This window comes from Geospiza fortis, unplaced genomic scaffold, assembly GCF_000277835.1.
Source record: "Geospiza fortis unplaced genomic scaffold, GeoFor_1.0 scaffold40, whole genome shotgun sequence".
Classification (NCBI taxonomy): domain Eukaryota; kingdom Metazoa; phylum Chordata; class Aves; order Passeriformes; family Thraupidae; genus Geospiza; species Geospiza fortis.
The window spans coordinates 13,796,592-13,812,382 of record NW_005054297.1 but is presented as its reverse complement, the minus strand read 5'-3'; the positions used below and the strand labels follow the sequence as shown (position 1 = coordinate 13,812,382).

The 15,791-nt window shown below is 39.2% G+C and overlaps 1 protein-coding gene across 1 annotated transcript in view; it reads right to left on the bottom strand.

The window, feature by feature from the left end:
• The window catches only part of KIT (KIT proto-oncogene, receptor tyrosine kinase), a 38,788-nt gene that overhangs the window by 13,568 nt on the left and 9,429 nt on the right, over positions 1 to 15,791 (bottom strand). The window contains exons 6-14 of the mRNA XM_031057322.1: positions 13,687 to 13,846; positions 10,671 to 10,860; positions 9,874 to 9,989; positions 4,549 to 4,663; positions 3,181 to 3,374; positions 1,997 to 2,103; positions 1,778 to 1,904; positions 1,415 to 1,519; positions 1,217 to 1,327 (exon numbers count right to left, since the gene is read on the bottom strand). Coding sequence (XP_030913182.1) covers positions 1,217 to 1,327; positions 1,415 to 1,519; positions 1,778 to 1,904; positions 1,997 to 2,103; positions 3,181 to 3,374; positions 4,549 to 4,663; positions 9,874 to 9,989; positions 10,671 to 10,860; positions 13,687 to 13,846 — 1,225 coding nt within the window. The remainder of the gene's footprint in view (positions 1 to 1,216; positions 1,328 to 1,414; positions 1,520 to 1,777; positions 1,905 to 1,996; positions 2,104 to 3,180; positions 3,375 to 4,548; positions 4,664 to 9,873; positions 9,990 to 10,670; positions 10,861 to 13,686; positions 13,847 to 15,791) is intronic.

Below are 15,791 nucleotides of genomic sequence, written 5' to 3'. Positions count from 1 at the left end.
TTTTGGAAATGATGTAGAGTGTTATATTCTGCAGTATAATAGGAAAAATCATTCAAACAGAACAGCACACTGCGACAGAAAACTACATTGCACAAGGTCTTAGAATATTAAAATGAAATCAGAAAAGGGAATCAAGTCATCTTTAGCATCTATGTTTATAGATCAAATATATGTCTTTTGAGTGAATGACTCCAGCTACGGACCTTGAATATGTAATTACACTGCGTGTTATTTTCATCTCTAAGTTTACTCTGTACCATCACTTCCTAACCTCACTGGTTTATTTCCATTTTTCTGCAGTTAAAAATTATAGCTTTCACAATAGCAAAAGAAGTGTTTGTGGTGTGATTTTCTTACAGACACCACATTTTTTTCCACTGAGAGAGACATGCATTCGGGCCAGTGAGTCAGCTTAGTTGGATGCTTGAACAAAACTGTTTCATCCTATTTTTAAATCATTAATTGTGAGAAATGTTTTGCCTTTGTCTAAAACTATGAATTTTTAAAAGATTCTTTTCTTTGAAAAATGTGTAAGAATCCATACCATCTTTCATATTAAAATGCATACAAATTAAAAATACAGGTTTCTATCACTCGATTGACACTTCAGGAGGTTTTGCAGCTGTAAGTTTTGTAGTTTTATTGTGTAAGAAAACAAACTTATGAAGTTAATACTAAATATAAAACATTGTGGTTGTGCAATGTTTTTCTGGAAGATTACTTTTCTCAACTTTCTGTTGCTTAGAATTTGTACTTTTAGTGGTGCCTTGACAGATACATTTGCAGTTTAAACAGAAGGCTGGAAGATTAGACAAGACAAGCCTGTTGACTTCACCTTGGAGACCAACAAGGAACCAGTTCTCATTAATGAGGAACAGTGTGGTAGAGGTGAAAATTTATACCGTACGTTTTGTTATCTCTCAAGAAGAAAGCACCCAACGGTTCACATGAAAGAGAATAAAAGCAACCTTCCTGTCTAGCTGCAGCTACATTGGTCCTACTACTGGTTTTATGATGAGCCTAAAATCTAGATTCAGTAAATCACGGGTGATAATCATGATGATCTGCAACCTGTCTAAGCATGAAATGTAAGATTTTAAGATGAAATTTATCATTCCTACACTTAGAACTGCACCTCGAATTCTTCCTCAAAAAGTTCACCCTCCTGGCAATTAAAAAAAACCAGAAATAATCAATAATCTGCAGATAACCCCACCTCCGATAGTGCAAGCTCCAAGCAGATTCACGATATTAATGTGGTTTCCAAGGTAACTCAGCACTTTGAGCTCTGACATCAAGGCTTCTCTCTCTGTTAAATGGGCACTGGCTGCAAGGCAAAGCACAGCACTCAGTATGTAACACACCAACCAGATGGAAGAGAGAAAGCACAGTGTAATATACTACAGCAACTTACTTTTCAACATCTTTACTGCTACCGTCATAGCAGCATCAGACTTAAATAAACCATAAGCAGTGGCTTCAACAACTTTCCCAAAAGCTCCAGCACCAAGGGTCTTACCTAATAAAGCAAACAAAATACTCTTTAACAACTTTGAGTACTTCCTCCTTTAGGGCTCAACATTTTATTTTATTATATCAAGGAAGCTATTGCAGACATGCCTGCTTGCCTTTTGTCCCAAGGCAAGAATGAACAATTATCACTATCTGCATTATTGTGCAACAACTTTGTGACAAAACTCTGCTGTGTTTGACCAGAGTTTCATATGAGACCTGAAGGTCCTACCTTGCAGATGAAGTTAAATAAATCTAAACTAACCAAAACTTAAACGGTTTCTAGGAAATTCCCATTTGTGATCATAAGGAAGTTGTGTTGGATCTATGTAAACATAGTTGTTTCCATTTATTTCTTCAACAACTTTCCACTGAACTTCGTACTTGGGTTTCTGGAAAAGAAAGAGAACTGATGTTACTAATGAAGATGCAACAAGTAGCTCACACACTTTTTTAATTTGGGCAAAGGGGCTTCTGATTTTACCTGCAAATATATGTACACCAGGATCATGACTATGATGCACATCAGTCCTGCAGCTACTCCAAATGCAGTTAGTAAAGGGGTGAAAAGGGTATGTGTACGGATTTGCTCTGAAAAGAAACAGAAAATTCTTCTAAAAATAATGAACAAGAAAAACTAAATTAAAAAGATGCAAGTGAAAAACTTTCCTTGTCTCTTCTTTTTGAAATACAGTTTGAGGTTTCGACTTTCCCAGATGTGCTCCAGGTTTATCAGAATGCCTTTCCTGAATGAACTGTGGGAGATGGAGCTGGCACAGAAACCATGCAGTTCGGTGCCTTTAGAGTCTCAGCTTCATTAATTCAGGAGGTCTGGCACTAAGATCAGTTAATGCAAGAGGTTTGCATGATCTCAATCAAGACAGGTTAAAGAAAGAAGCTTTTATCTGAAGTCCTAATTTCTTCTCCTCCCCTTTGCCCCCCACCTAAGCATGATCACTACAGCACAGTCTTTACAAGGAGAGGTTGTGCCAAGTAGTGAAGAAATATCATTCTACTACAACCCATCTGCCCCAAATCTGGTGTATTTATTTGTATGTTATATCTGGGTGTAACAGAAAAAAAAGAAGTAGAACATTTGGTTTTGCAAAGAAGAGTACAGCTTTACAAACACATTTCAAATCATCTATGTTCTAGTGGGTTTTTCTTCTCCCCCACAAACCTACAAATACCACTACAAAACTCATAAGCCCTTTTGCAGTATGTTGTTGTTACTTCTTTTATAGCAGCAGGACACTAAGGCTCCAGGCAAGTTGGGGACCGCACTTTTCCTGAGACATTGTAAAAACCTAAAATAAAATGCAATCTTTCTTTGAAAAAAGAAGTGATGAGCTAAATAGTCAAAACAGAAAAACAGGAAAACAAAAGGGACAGAGAGGGGGAAAGCCAGGGTAATGCTGTAGGTGGTTTTCCTCTGTGCTGCATAGACAGAAAAAAACACCTACATACTGCACTGCAGAACAGGTGCCATAAAAAGACAGTACCACAATAGTCATTGAAAAATTAAAGCAAGACTCTGACAGGCAGAACATGCAATGTAGTATGTTATCATGTGCTCAGCCACAGTACTGTAAACCTTCCTATAGCTAAACCACTTAAAAATCCTTTTCCAGAAAGAGCCACACACCACCCATGTTTTCTGGATGTTACCTTTAATAGCAAAGTTGAAGAAAGCAGAGCTCCTGTCCCCGTTGCTGGAGGCCTCACAGCACACAGTGCCGGTGCTCCTGAACATGCTGGCGTTAATGGTGCTTTCCACCAGGATTCGCTCAAATGACGGGGCTGATGAATTTGTGTAACCAATTTTGACATCCATGGGGGATATTGTTGGTGAATCAAAACACCTGGAGAAACAATACTGACAGTTACCTGCAATGGATACCTGGAGTGCCAGACCAACAGAGAACTGAACAACTCTGGTCCACAAAGAGTTTCAGCTGAAGATCTAAACCCTGAAACAGCCTTCTCACGGTGATTCAGGTCTTGTATGTAGTGGGAGAAATGGATACATACACCTAGCCTGGCCCAATTGGAGACCATGATGTCTTTGCATTTGCTTTTGGTTACACATACCTACAAGTCTGTAACTTCTCTATGGGTTTTATACCATTCAACATACATTTTCAATTTCATTATCAAGCAGTTGTGGTCTATGACCCACTTCTGAAAATGTTCCCCAGGCATCATCTTACTAGAGCACAAAAGAAGTCCATGATATACATGAACACCATGAAGCTTATATGCAGTCAGAAAACAGCCAGTTCTTTTCTCTCAAGACGTTGCTTCTCCTTTATATGTCACATATTTACTGCATGAGCACACATATAAGATTTTAAAAAAGGTCCTATTTGAAATCATTAAGGAAATAACAATTATTTCAGACATTCAAAAAATTACACCAGTGGGAAGGAGACCCATTACTCGCTAGTATGATATAACCATGGGGGAAGTCAAGCAAAACCTTAAAACTTGCTTCACAAATGCTCACTCACTTCACAGTGAAACTCTCCAATCTTCTTATAAACACCTGGTTTTAAAAACATCCAACTTCATTCATAACAACACTGGACTTGTTTACTTGTCATATGTTTCATGTGAACAGAAATCTAATTACATTATGTCTGGAAAAATTACTTCATTACACAGTAAAACAAATTATAACAGCCATATTCACAAGTGATTCTGTGATTGCCATTCTGTGAAATTGCATATAGAACATGTGTCATCTGGGGCCAAGCTGATAAAAGCCATAGCTAGCTTGCAGCAGAAACATTATCTTTTACTTTTACACAGCAAGTGTTGGTTATTCCTCTTTCAAGGACAGAATACAAAGGAGAAAAATGAAATGTATCCCTGCATTCTCACAAAATACTGCAAATAATGCAATGCCAAAAAGGATTAAAACCATGATGCAACATTTGAATGTAACCAAGTAATTTCATTTTCTTAATTTGTAGTTAGCAAGTGGATGTGTTGCACCTAAAACAACCTTTGGAGACTCTTGTTTATTTAACTTACCTCTGTTCAGTTCCTGGGCAAAAATACCAGTATATGGTAGGGGCTGGGAATCCAGCTGCTACACACTGGAGAACACCATTGCTAAGTATATCCAGAGTGAGAATCTCAGGCTTTGCTGCAATAAAGAAAAGCAATAGTCATCCACTAGGGGAACACAGAATGTATGCTGCTATTTGCTCTTCCACCAGCAACCTGTCTGCCTCATAATCCATGCAATCACTCAGGTGAGCAAGACCTTCTTATGCTCAAGGATGTCTGGGTATGAACTGGTGTCCTGCAAAAATCTAACGTCTGTGAAAATATTAGCTCTTACTGAATGCTTGGGCTGGATATTAGAAGAATACCTCATCTCCCCTGAGTATTTGATTTGATGAAAGATCCTAAACCACCAAAGCTAAGAGCTTAAAAGACCCAAAGAAGTGTGTGCTTAGAACAATGGTAAAGTTCCCATTCCTGCATAGCGTGACTTTACCAGTCTGTAAAGAGGACAGTTTCTTCCCAGTTAAAAGTGTACTAAATCTGTCAAACCACATCCCTCTCACATCTGCCCCGTGTATTCAATATTACCACTGCAGCCAGGAAAGGAAATACAATGCAAGGCAACCAGTGCAGACCTCCCAACAGAGGACATGCATCCCTCTAAGATACTGAACTGCCCAACTGCCTGATTCTCTGAAACATTGCAAGTAGAGGAAGCCAACACTGGGCTGAAGGTATTAGCTTTCTGAATGAGAATTTGTGATTGCTCTGGTAGTTTAGAAAGCAATTAATCCAGCCAATGCCTTTTGTCACATCCTGCACAGGAGTCAGTCCTGCAGTTGGTTTAGGAGCCCCTGTTTCAAGGAAACACGTGCAGTCAGGTGGACTTCAGAGTCATTAGTCCACTGTCACAGGCTTCAGCCAAGAGTACCACCAACACAGCAAGGTTTTTTTCCTGATGAAACTGAAACCTTACTTCCCTTAACAACTTTAGCTTCCTTGCAAAATCACCCAAAGAGAAATTAATGAAAGAAACTTTGAAAGATTACATTGCAATGATTCTGCTCACCTGACAGATACAAGTTAAAAGCCCATTATCAGTTAATATGGCTTTACAGAAATGTAAGATGAACTCCTAATTCTAGAAAGTAGTGAAGCTGTATAGGCTGCAGTGGGAAAACACAGATTTATTCCAGATGAAACCCATGTACGAAGACTGCACAGCGTTAGTTTTTAATGAATATTCTACTCTCTGATTAAATTGGAGTCAACAAAGCACACGTATATTCTCAATCACATACCACCTCCTCGTGACTCATGTTACAGGAACTGAATGTTCTTTCATTTCTAAATCCGCATGTTGTGTTCTACACAAAACACCAAGAACCAAACACTGTCGCAAAATGTTGAGACTGATTTTCAGCATTACTCATTTGGTGAAGAACTTTCTGAGAGCACACAGCATCTCACCCAGCCTCAGTGCTCACAGAACAGATGTAATTCACATTTCTGAAATTCCAGTCAAAATGGCTGGATTGTGAAATTGTAGTTAGCTAAACTACAACCCATGTGCTATTTGTTTAGGTATATGCTGTGTTTTAGGCAACATTACAGCACAATGTAACTCAAGAAATGAGAGAACTGAGAAGCCAAATATAAGAGGCATCTGTGCATTAAGCCACGGAAAAAATACTGTGCCAGAGTTGGCCTCCATGTAACATCTGAAGCTGAATGAGGGAAACAAAAATGCCCATACTAGTTAGGCTCTTTCCACTGTAAAAACCTAGCCAATAAAAGCCTGTCTATGTGGCCACGGGCCCACATGGACTCACCCTGCAAGAGTAAGGAGATGAGAGGCTGTGCAGCCCAGGCAGAGTGGTCCAGCCTTGCTGCCACGGCAAGCTGAGCTGCAGCAGACTCTGAGAAGTGCTGACCTAAGAGCAGCTCTGCCTGTCATGTGCCTAGTGAAGCACTTTGATGTGGCAATTAGCACGATCAGCCTCTCCCCACCAGCACTGAGGGCTCCCAAGCCCCTCTGGCTCAGAGATATTAAGGGATGCATTTCATTTGAGGCAGCAAAGAGCCCCCCACATCAGTACCCAAGGGACTGAGACAGCTGCTACTGCAATCACCACTGGCTGCTCCTTTGCCAGCTCAGGCCATGCATCTCAGCACCTGCAGCCCCTTCTGGCAGCCAGAGCACCTTCCTCAACCACCAGTATGGGCACTTCAAGGGATGCTGGAGCAAAGATGGACTGGCTTTTGCAAACAGATGCCACGCTGTCACCACGCATCTTCTTTTGAAAAGGGATTTTACTGTGCTAGATTTTATGGCTAGCACTGCCTAATTACCCCTCCTGCTATCAGACTCCTAATGACTAGATGTTGCTAACTGTTCTGACTTTAACCCCTTAAATATTTAACATTTTATTATATTGCTCAGCATATATACATACTGCCTTCTGTAATCAGGCATTAAATGTCTTAAACTTCTAATTTCGCTAAGTTTATTAATTGCTTTTCAACTTCTATTAATGTTGATTCTGAATATACCAAAGACGACTTATAAGAGGTCACTTCTATTTTAATTCAATGTTCTGTATAATGGAATTCTGCACTTAATTGCTTTCTATTGCCAGTTTCCCTTCCTTCATTGTTAATGAAGTAAATGTCTAAAAAGTAACACTTAATAGGTATTGTCAGTCATCCCAGACAAAAAGAGAGCTTTTTCCTGCTGGAGCTACATTTTCTGGATTGTAACAAATCTTTTTACAACATCATGGTGATTCCTCATGGTTCACTGCATAGTCCAATGACAGGAAAACAACTGAGCATGGCTTCATGGGATCTATAATACCATGACCAGTTTTCTCTTTGCAGCAGGAGCTCTAACTGCATAGATAATGTTTTGTTGACTATAATTAAGCTGAGATATTATTTTGCACTAAATTCAGTTACTAGTTGGAAAATCCCTCTGCTAATTGCTAGATACACAATACCTTGCCACTCTGGAGATTTCCACAGTTTCTTAATTGTAGTTGAGTACAGTATGCTGCTTGTCAAGCAGTAATTTTCTTTTTGGCTCCTAATTTTAAAGCTGCTTACTTCTATACATTTATTATGAATTACCACACAATTTTAAAAGCAATTAAGTATTGTTTCAGATTGGCATATGCAACTGGTAAATATGTTTAAATCCGAGCCAAGTACTTCTGCACTGGGTTGTCACATCTTTTAGCAAATGCTTCAGCATCAGTATTTGTTTACGTGAAGACATTCTCCTGATTATGAATCCTGTTTTACCTGTTTGGTTATTTTCTGCTGATTACATGCCCAAGCCAGACATGTAAACATCACGAGCTACATCTAAGGAATTTATGCAAAATCCCTGACAACAATGTCAGGTGAGGACACCCCATTAGATCGGGATCTGACCCACCCACACATGACTCACCTTTGGCAGTTACTCTGATATGTCAAATAATATGGTACGTTGTCATGCAGTTTGTGTTTCACAGGTAAAAGATGAGCATTTTACAAGCCAGCAAAAACCCCTTTTCTAGGGATTGCTGTTATTAAAAAGAACCCCTAGAAAGACCAATCTATTAATCTCTCTTTTTCAAAATGAAAAAATGTTTACAGGAGCTTAGTCAAAATGCCAAAAGAAACTTTTTGAGTCAAGTGCATCAAATCCAGTTGCTTCAGCCATGGCTGCAATCCACCCAGGCTCACAGAGCACAGCAGTGTGGGCTCTATGAGACTGCTTACGTTTCCTCAGAGCATCCCAAGACTGATCTTGCTACTTACAAGACCAGTAGTTGAAGAAAGAAAAAGACTAGGAGGCTGCTAGTTGTATGGGCAAGCCATTTAGAACAAAAGTGTCTGTACTCCTTCTTGCCTTGTCCATTCCACTTCTCTATTCTCTCTTCCTGGTCTGGTTTCCTAACCATGAGCCACGGGGATTTTCAGCTTTTTTAAAGTAGCACATGCCTCAAAAGCAGCAACATAGAGATCTGCATTGAGAACTGACACCTGATGATGCCAAAACTGTGAAATAGTGGTTTTTTAGTTCTTGTGCCCATACTATAGGCAACCTGCAATTTCTCCCATTCCTTCAGAGAAATTAAAACTTCTGGCTCAACATTTTGCTCCATTAATCTTTGAAACACTAGAAGCATCCCTTGTGACTGTGACCCACGCTCACTCACTGAGACAAAGGAGATCTGAGATCACCAGTGGCCTTATCTCAGAAATCAGAGCTAGGAAACAGAAGGCACAATGCAAGTGTCAACATTCATAGACGAAGGAAGAAATACCATGTTCTGAAAGGAGCACAAGCGACATTTCTAGATCCAAACCATGTCACTGCTAATAGAGATGCTACAAATGTTGATCTTCAATGATAAATGAGAAGAATTCAGAAATTAAAAGCAAGGACTTGATGCATTTGTGGAAGGCTTGACAATCCTCTGTATAAAACTGTGCTTGAAAAATGACACATTGCTGCTAAAGCACACCAGCAACACAAAACTGCATTTGCAGCGCATCCACTTACTTTCGATACGGTTCCTCCTGCTGGGCTCAAAGTCCCTCTTGGTTTAATTTTCCTTAAGCCTGGCCTTTAGCAGCAGCCAATATTTGTCAGCTGAGCGCATGAAATGCTCTAAGAGGATGGCTCTGCTAAGCACAGGGTTTTCTGAAGGTTTCACTGAATTAATTTTGAAGTTTAGCTTTTGTCTTGAAGAATGCTATTTGGAACTGAGGCCAGTGCTCTGTCTTAACAAGCATGTCCCAGAGATGACAACAAACACATTTGTAAAGCTATGCAGATTTCTCTAAAACAATGGTGATTTATACTATTATACAGAAGTACTTAGATGCCAAAAGGCATCTAAATGTGAGTAATTCTCCTGACAAGCTTTCAAACTCTGCATCCAACTCAAACAAATTAAGAACAATTAAAAGCTTAACTTGGTTGCCAGAAATGCAAATTATAATCCCTGTGTATCCTGCTCCACCTCAAATTATAAAAGGTTTATGATACATACTTATTTTTGAGATCATGTTTCCAGGTGCTGCAGGTTTTTTTTCTGTATAAACAACCTAGCTGCTCTCTGGTAATCTCTGGAATACATTCGCTAGAATATAAGGTCATGCTGGATAGTAGGTGGATTTGTGTGAGTACTCTGCACTTTTATATCTTGACATTTAGTTTTCCAGCATGTGCTTCACTTCAGAAAGCCTCTCATATGCTGAACCACACTGTGACATCTTGTGCATACATTATGTTGTATAAAATACAATGACTATGATAATGAAATATTTCAGACTGTTCACTTTACTTACTTTTCACATAGACATTAAATGTTACAGAGGAGCTGGCATCAGAGTTGGACACAAAAAATGTGTAAATGCCTCCTTCTGTTCCTTTTAAGCGTGTAAGGTGAAGTTCACTTGTGTAACTGCAAAGAAAAAACTTAAGCATTACTAACACACACAACTTGGTCTGAACAGGCAACTGCTGCATGGAAAATAGGGAGGGAATTTTCTGCAGACATCCATGCAAACACTCTTATCTTACATTATGATTGCCATTGAACTTCCAACATCCAGAATTTTTGGCACTTCTAACACCCAGATATGTGCCTGTGTGGCAGCTGAGCCTCAGGCTCAGACCATGCATGCATCATCACCTGCTCCTCTTCTCACTGAGGAAGGAACTCAGATTCACAACCTAGGCCACATGTTCTAGGTACTTCACTGGATTTTTTAAGACAAGGGATCAGGAGAGAACAGTGCCCACCAGAAATAAAAACATAAGCTTTTTTCCCCGAGTACTGGGGTCTGCTGTGGCAGTGAAGGAAGTTTCTGCACACGACCAACCTTAATTCTCTTTTTTTGCTTATTGGACAGGAATGTAAGTGAGTAGTGAGTAAACAGCATGCTGGTCCTCAGATGGTGTGGTTAGCTCGGTGCTGCTCCAAATGTAGGTCGGCAGACTGCACCAGTTACCGTGGCAAGCCACACGTACTACATCTTTTATTGTCACAATTTTGTCACCATCCCCATTTTCCTCTTTCCAAAGCAGACTCTCGTCTGCTGTGCCAGAGTGAAATCGACACTACAGCCAAGCATATTGTTACCTGTTATTGCCCACAGTCTTGAACTTGACATCATGGTCTGAGGAATTCTGTAATGTTTCATTCATGTACATCCAGACTTCTTCCTTTGGTTTTGGATATGCCTCATATTCAACTGTTAAGTTTCCATTTTGTCCTGCATTTATATCTATTGTGGTATTCATTGTTGCAAACAAGCGGACAAATCCTTTAGCTGGTAGTCATAAGAGGAGAAGAAAAACAATTTCAGGGCCATGTAGAAGTTTGTGAGTACTCTAACCACACTCAGATGACTTCAAGATCAGTGATCAAACATCCAAGTATGAAACAGGAGACCTTAGCTGCAAATCAGTACTTAAACCCTCACCTGCCAAAGCCAACATTACTAGCTATATATAGCATGAGGCACAGAACTTAAAGCAGCCTTGAGTGCCTTAGTACCAATAATTCCATCTTCTGGTGACAAATACCTTCTATATGCATTTGGAAAAATGCAAGCATGTATTTGATTCTACTCAGGTATTTCTATTTTTCCAAAAATTTGACTTGTTAACTGTCTGGTGTGAAAGAAACATTATTAAAAAAGCAAGCTAAAATCATTTATTACAGCATACTAGAGTATTAGAGGTTTCTTTGTCAAGTGTAATTAAGAACAACATTACAAATGAAGCTATTAAAAGCTGTAATTAGAGAAAAATGTGCTAAGTCCACAGGCCTGGATACCAATCATCTTAAACTAAGGCATTTCTGTACATCTGCTGCCGGGTCTTAATCTTTCATTTGGCAGATACCATTTATCACTGTGCAGTTCCGTTCCAAAATATCATGTCTAACAACATCCTTGCTGTAGTGGTTTTAATTTCATTAATAAACTCATCAGATTGAGGATTCACTTTAAAAAGACAAGTTTTTAGTCCTATTACAGAAATTCATAAGGGAATCATCAGTTTGACAGGCAGATTGCAATTACAAGGAAACACATTCACTGAGAGCTTGAATTTAGACCTAAAGTCAATCTCAGAGCTCTGCTTCTTCCCACTTTCTAGTAATCAAACTGCTGTGGCCAGCTGGGCACCCGAGCCTGGGAAAGCCAGAGCCAGTGGGGCTTGGTGAAAGCATATGGATCTGCCAGAGCGCTTGACAGATGCTTTGAGAAGAAAGGATGAAGTAAATTCACAGCAGGCAGGGATGCTCTAAAATGTTCTCCATCATTAGAAAAGAGGAAAAGATTTCAAATCTGGAAACTGAAGGTTTGCAGTTCCTGTGCAGTGCTTTTTTTCCAGTTTTCTGTATAAACACAGGATTCCCCATGCAAGCTATATTCAAAATCAGACCCAACTCCCCTCAAATAAAATTTTATTATAGTTTTACCAGTCCCCTTAATGCAGTTCTAGTACCTTCTACAGTTAGATAAAATACTCAAGAGAAAAAGCAATTAGGAATTTTACAAAAAATACACATTATTTCTTGTAAAACTTTTGGCTAATGTTAATGCCACAATGATTTAGTAAATATTACAATCCCAGATCTCTCTCTATGTACACACCATACACCAATTCCCAGGACGCTGGGAGCTGGCACAGTTCAGGTAAATATAGTCACTTTGACAATAAATGGTGAAAGGTATCCAAAAGTTGGAGCTTATTTAAGTCAAATTTGAGAGGGTGGAAAGAGAAAACTATCTCAGAAAGGAAAGATTCCATCTTTTCTCTGGCATTTTTTATTAAATACAAACTTTGTATTTTACTAAACAAAAATTTTATTTCCTACTTTTTATAATGCCATGCTTTATTTTAAACCCCAGACTTTCCAAAGTCAATCCTTTTTAAAGCTACATTTGCATATGTAGTAGTACTAAGAATTTCTGTAGTGTAGAACTTCCCTCCTCTTATAATAAAAGCTTTCACATTGATCCCCTTGGGGAGAAGATCTTCTTTCATACTTCACACTGTTTCACTCTTTTACATATGAATGCAATCTCTCCTGTAAAAAAATGAGGAAAACATCCCTTTCATTGTGAGCCCTACCCCCTCAACTGGCACAGCAAGGTTAAGGGCACCCAAACCTCTGCCTGTTTGCTGAAGATCTGGCCCACACAGGTCAAACACTTCTGTTTTCTTTATGTTACCAGGCAAAGCAAAACAAGCAGTGTGGCTGGAGAGCGTGTCTATGCAACACTAAAACAGATTTGAAAAGGAAAAAAAGAATCCAGGGCTACACTTCCCTTAGTTACTACACCCTTGAATGGAACTGAAACAGTTGTAGCAACTACACAGACCAGAATGATCTCATTAACTATACCAATATGTCCTTAATTGTACTCAATTTATCAAATGAGCAGGTTTCAGCAGCTTTAAAATTCAAAAGGCACTGTGTGCCACCCAAGTTAATATATAGCAGACTCTAAACACATCTGTTATTAAACAAGAGGATGAAGGGAGTTTGCTCACTGTTTAGGGACATGATCCAAAACATGTAGAAGTGATGGATAGTGGGTTTAACAAGGGGGTGACCTCCGGAACAATTTCATGCTGTCTTTGTGCACCATGACGTTGCTCACAGCATTATTTTAAATAGAGCTACAACTACAGCTTCTACATAAAACACACTGACACACCGTCAGTGAGATTCCCCATGCTTGGAAGGCAGGTATTGAAGATGTGCTTTGCACTTGTGCTGCCAAATTGGGCACAGGGACAGTACCAGGAGCAGGTAAATTAGCTGCTTTGTTAAAACCAGTTTAAATTTTAGATTAAACCAGGAAGTATGAGACAAACCAGAGGGACAGAAACACTGTTGGGTGATTGTTCTAGTATCACTTTCCAAAAACTAGCAAAGGGTTATGGAAATTAAAGCAGTCATACACACCACAACTTCCTGAGCCATCCCATATTGAGCCAGTCAGCAATAACCTTTACAGAAAACCAACTTAACTTGCTGAGGTTTGGGGAAAAGGAGAGAGAAGGAAGGAAAGACTCCCCAGTGTTCTCACTTTTCATCTCCTGCTCTTAGAAATGTTAAGATTTTTACAAGTATTTACCTAGAGCTTTCAAGGTTACTGTGGCATTGGTTTTTCCAAAAGGGTTTTCTGCTTGGCATGTGAATTCTCCAGAATCATTAACTCCCACTGAACGGATGTTCAATGTTAATTTCCTTTCGTATCCATAATCACGCAAATTTCTGCTTTTGCTTGTAACAATCTGTCGGTAAAAAACAATTAACATCTAAAACACTGTGTATGCATCATCTTTCCTAGATAAATTAAAAATAGAAGTAATTATAACTTTGCCATATTAATATTCATAACTTTAAACTGGAATAGTAAGCCAGCACGACAAACCTGTCACTAGAATCTCTCCATGCAAAACAAGTGTGTGATCAGCTGCCTTTAGAAGATAATGTCCTCTCCTAAGCCCTATCCCCTCCCATTTTTCTTTTTTTTTTTTTTTTTCCTTTTCTTCTCAAGCTCCCTTCTAAGGCAAGAATGTGGAGGGACATGGAGTGGGGGTGGGATGAATTTGGGACTACACTCACCGGCCCCAAGAGAGCCAAATGGAGGAGACCAAGCCAAGACAAAAAGAACTAGATCTCTAGCTTCTTCAAAGGTTCCCATTACCTGATGACAAAGCTGGTGTGCCCCAGCTCAGACCCAGCTCATTCTGGCCAGATTTCCAATACCATGGTGAGTATTGGTGAGAGGCCAAGTAACCAACTGAAAGTTTTATTTGCACAAAGAGTACTTCTAACTGTAGGGCTTGATGCAAAATTACCACTGGGTCCTGACTTTCCTAATGCTCAGAAGCTGAAGCTCTTGTATGAAGTCATTGCATCTCAGAAGTGTGGTTCATCCTTCAAATGGTGCCTGAACTTCAGCAACTCTCTAATGGTTGCAATGCTTCCCAGCGAATGACAAGAGAGAATTTAACATCCTGGGGTTCATTTTAACCATGTTGCTCTATGTTCCAAGGCCACAGCATCTCCTGATTGCAGGCATGCTGCAGAGAGCCCTGCTGGCAGCAGGCTATACACAGCATCCTCCCACTGGTATCCACTCTGATTCTTGGTCCACAGCAATATAAATTTATTTATCTTAAAGGAAACTGGAAACTTCATTCTCTTAAATATGTCATGATTCTATACATATGCACAGAAAAAATAAATGCTTTGAGATGCTGACTTTAGTGTCTGTGAGAACTTTCGGTATGGTTGGAAAGACTGATAAAATTTACACTGATTAAACCAAATGCAGACCTGGACTTGTTATGATTTTCTAATTGAATTATTGCAATTCTTGGATGTTCCAAGAGCTTCGAGACAAATTAAAGCTTCTCAATGCAATTTTGATTCCTCCTGACTTATAATAATCACATGAGAAGTATATTCAGTATGGATGTGCTTGCTAATAGCCAGTCTCCTAATTGTCAAAAGTGGTGATAACTTCAGTCATACATGGAAAAAGCATTTTGCTTTTTTTTTCTCTCATCTATTAAAAAAAAAATAGTAATTCTGAATCTACTTAAAGATGAAATTTATGTGTTCTCTTTCAATACAAAATTTAATTTGATAGTCAGTATTTAAAAGACAGCAGCTCCTACTATTTACTAGAAAGGACAGAAAAGTCAAACTTTTTGGGAATATACTTTCCTTGTGGCTTTTACACATTAAATAAAAAGTTATAAAGCACAAAAAATGAAGGAAAGGCCTCAATTTCATCAATCTGTAATACAGGAAAGGGAGGGGAATGAGAGAAGAAACTAAATTCTCAGATGAAGGTCTACACAGGAACAAAAGCCGATCTGCATGTCCCAAGCCACCTTCATGTCACTTAGACCTTCTCAACATTCAGAGCTGTGGGGTGGGATTTCTGGAGCAGTGAGCACTTAGCAAGAACAGCTTTGCCAGAGCTGGTGGATTTGCTAAGCACAGCATGCCCAGCCCTAGGGAACAGGACTCCTGTTTGTTATGTGCCCAAGGAGATGTGATTTATCCAAATACCACAGGAGTCTTCCATATACATGGGCTGAGAGTTATGTATTCTGGGCACTAATATTAGCAGTAAAAGATCAGTCAATTAGCATGGGAAAGTATATGGTAGGAGTTACTAAAAAGTCTTCACAAGGGCTTTTAATTAATTTATATTTCAAG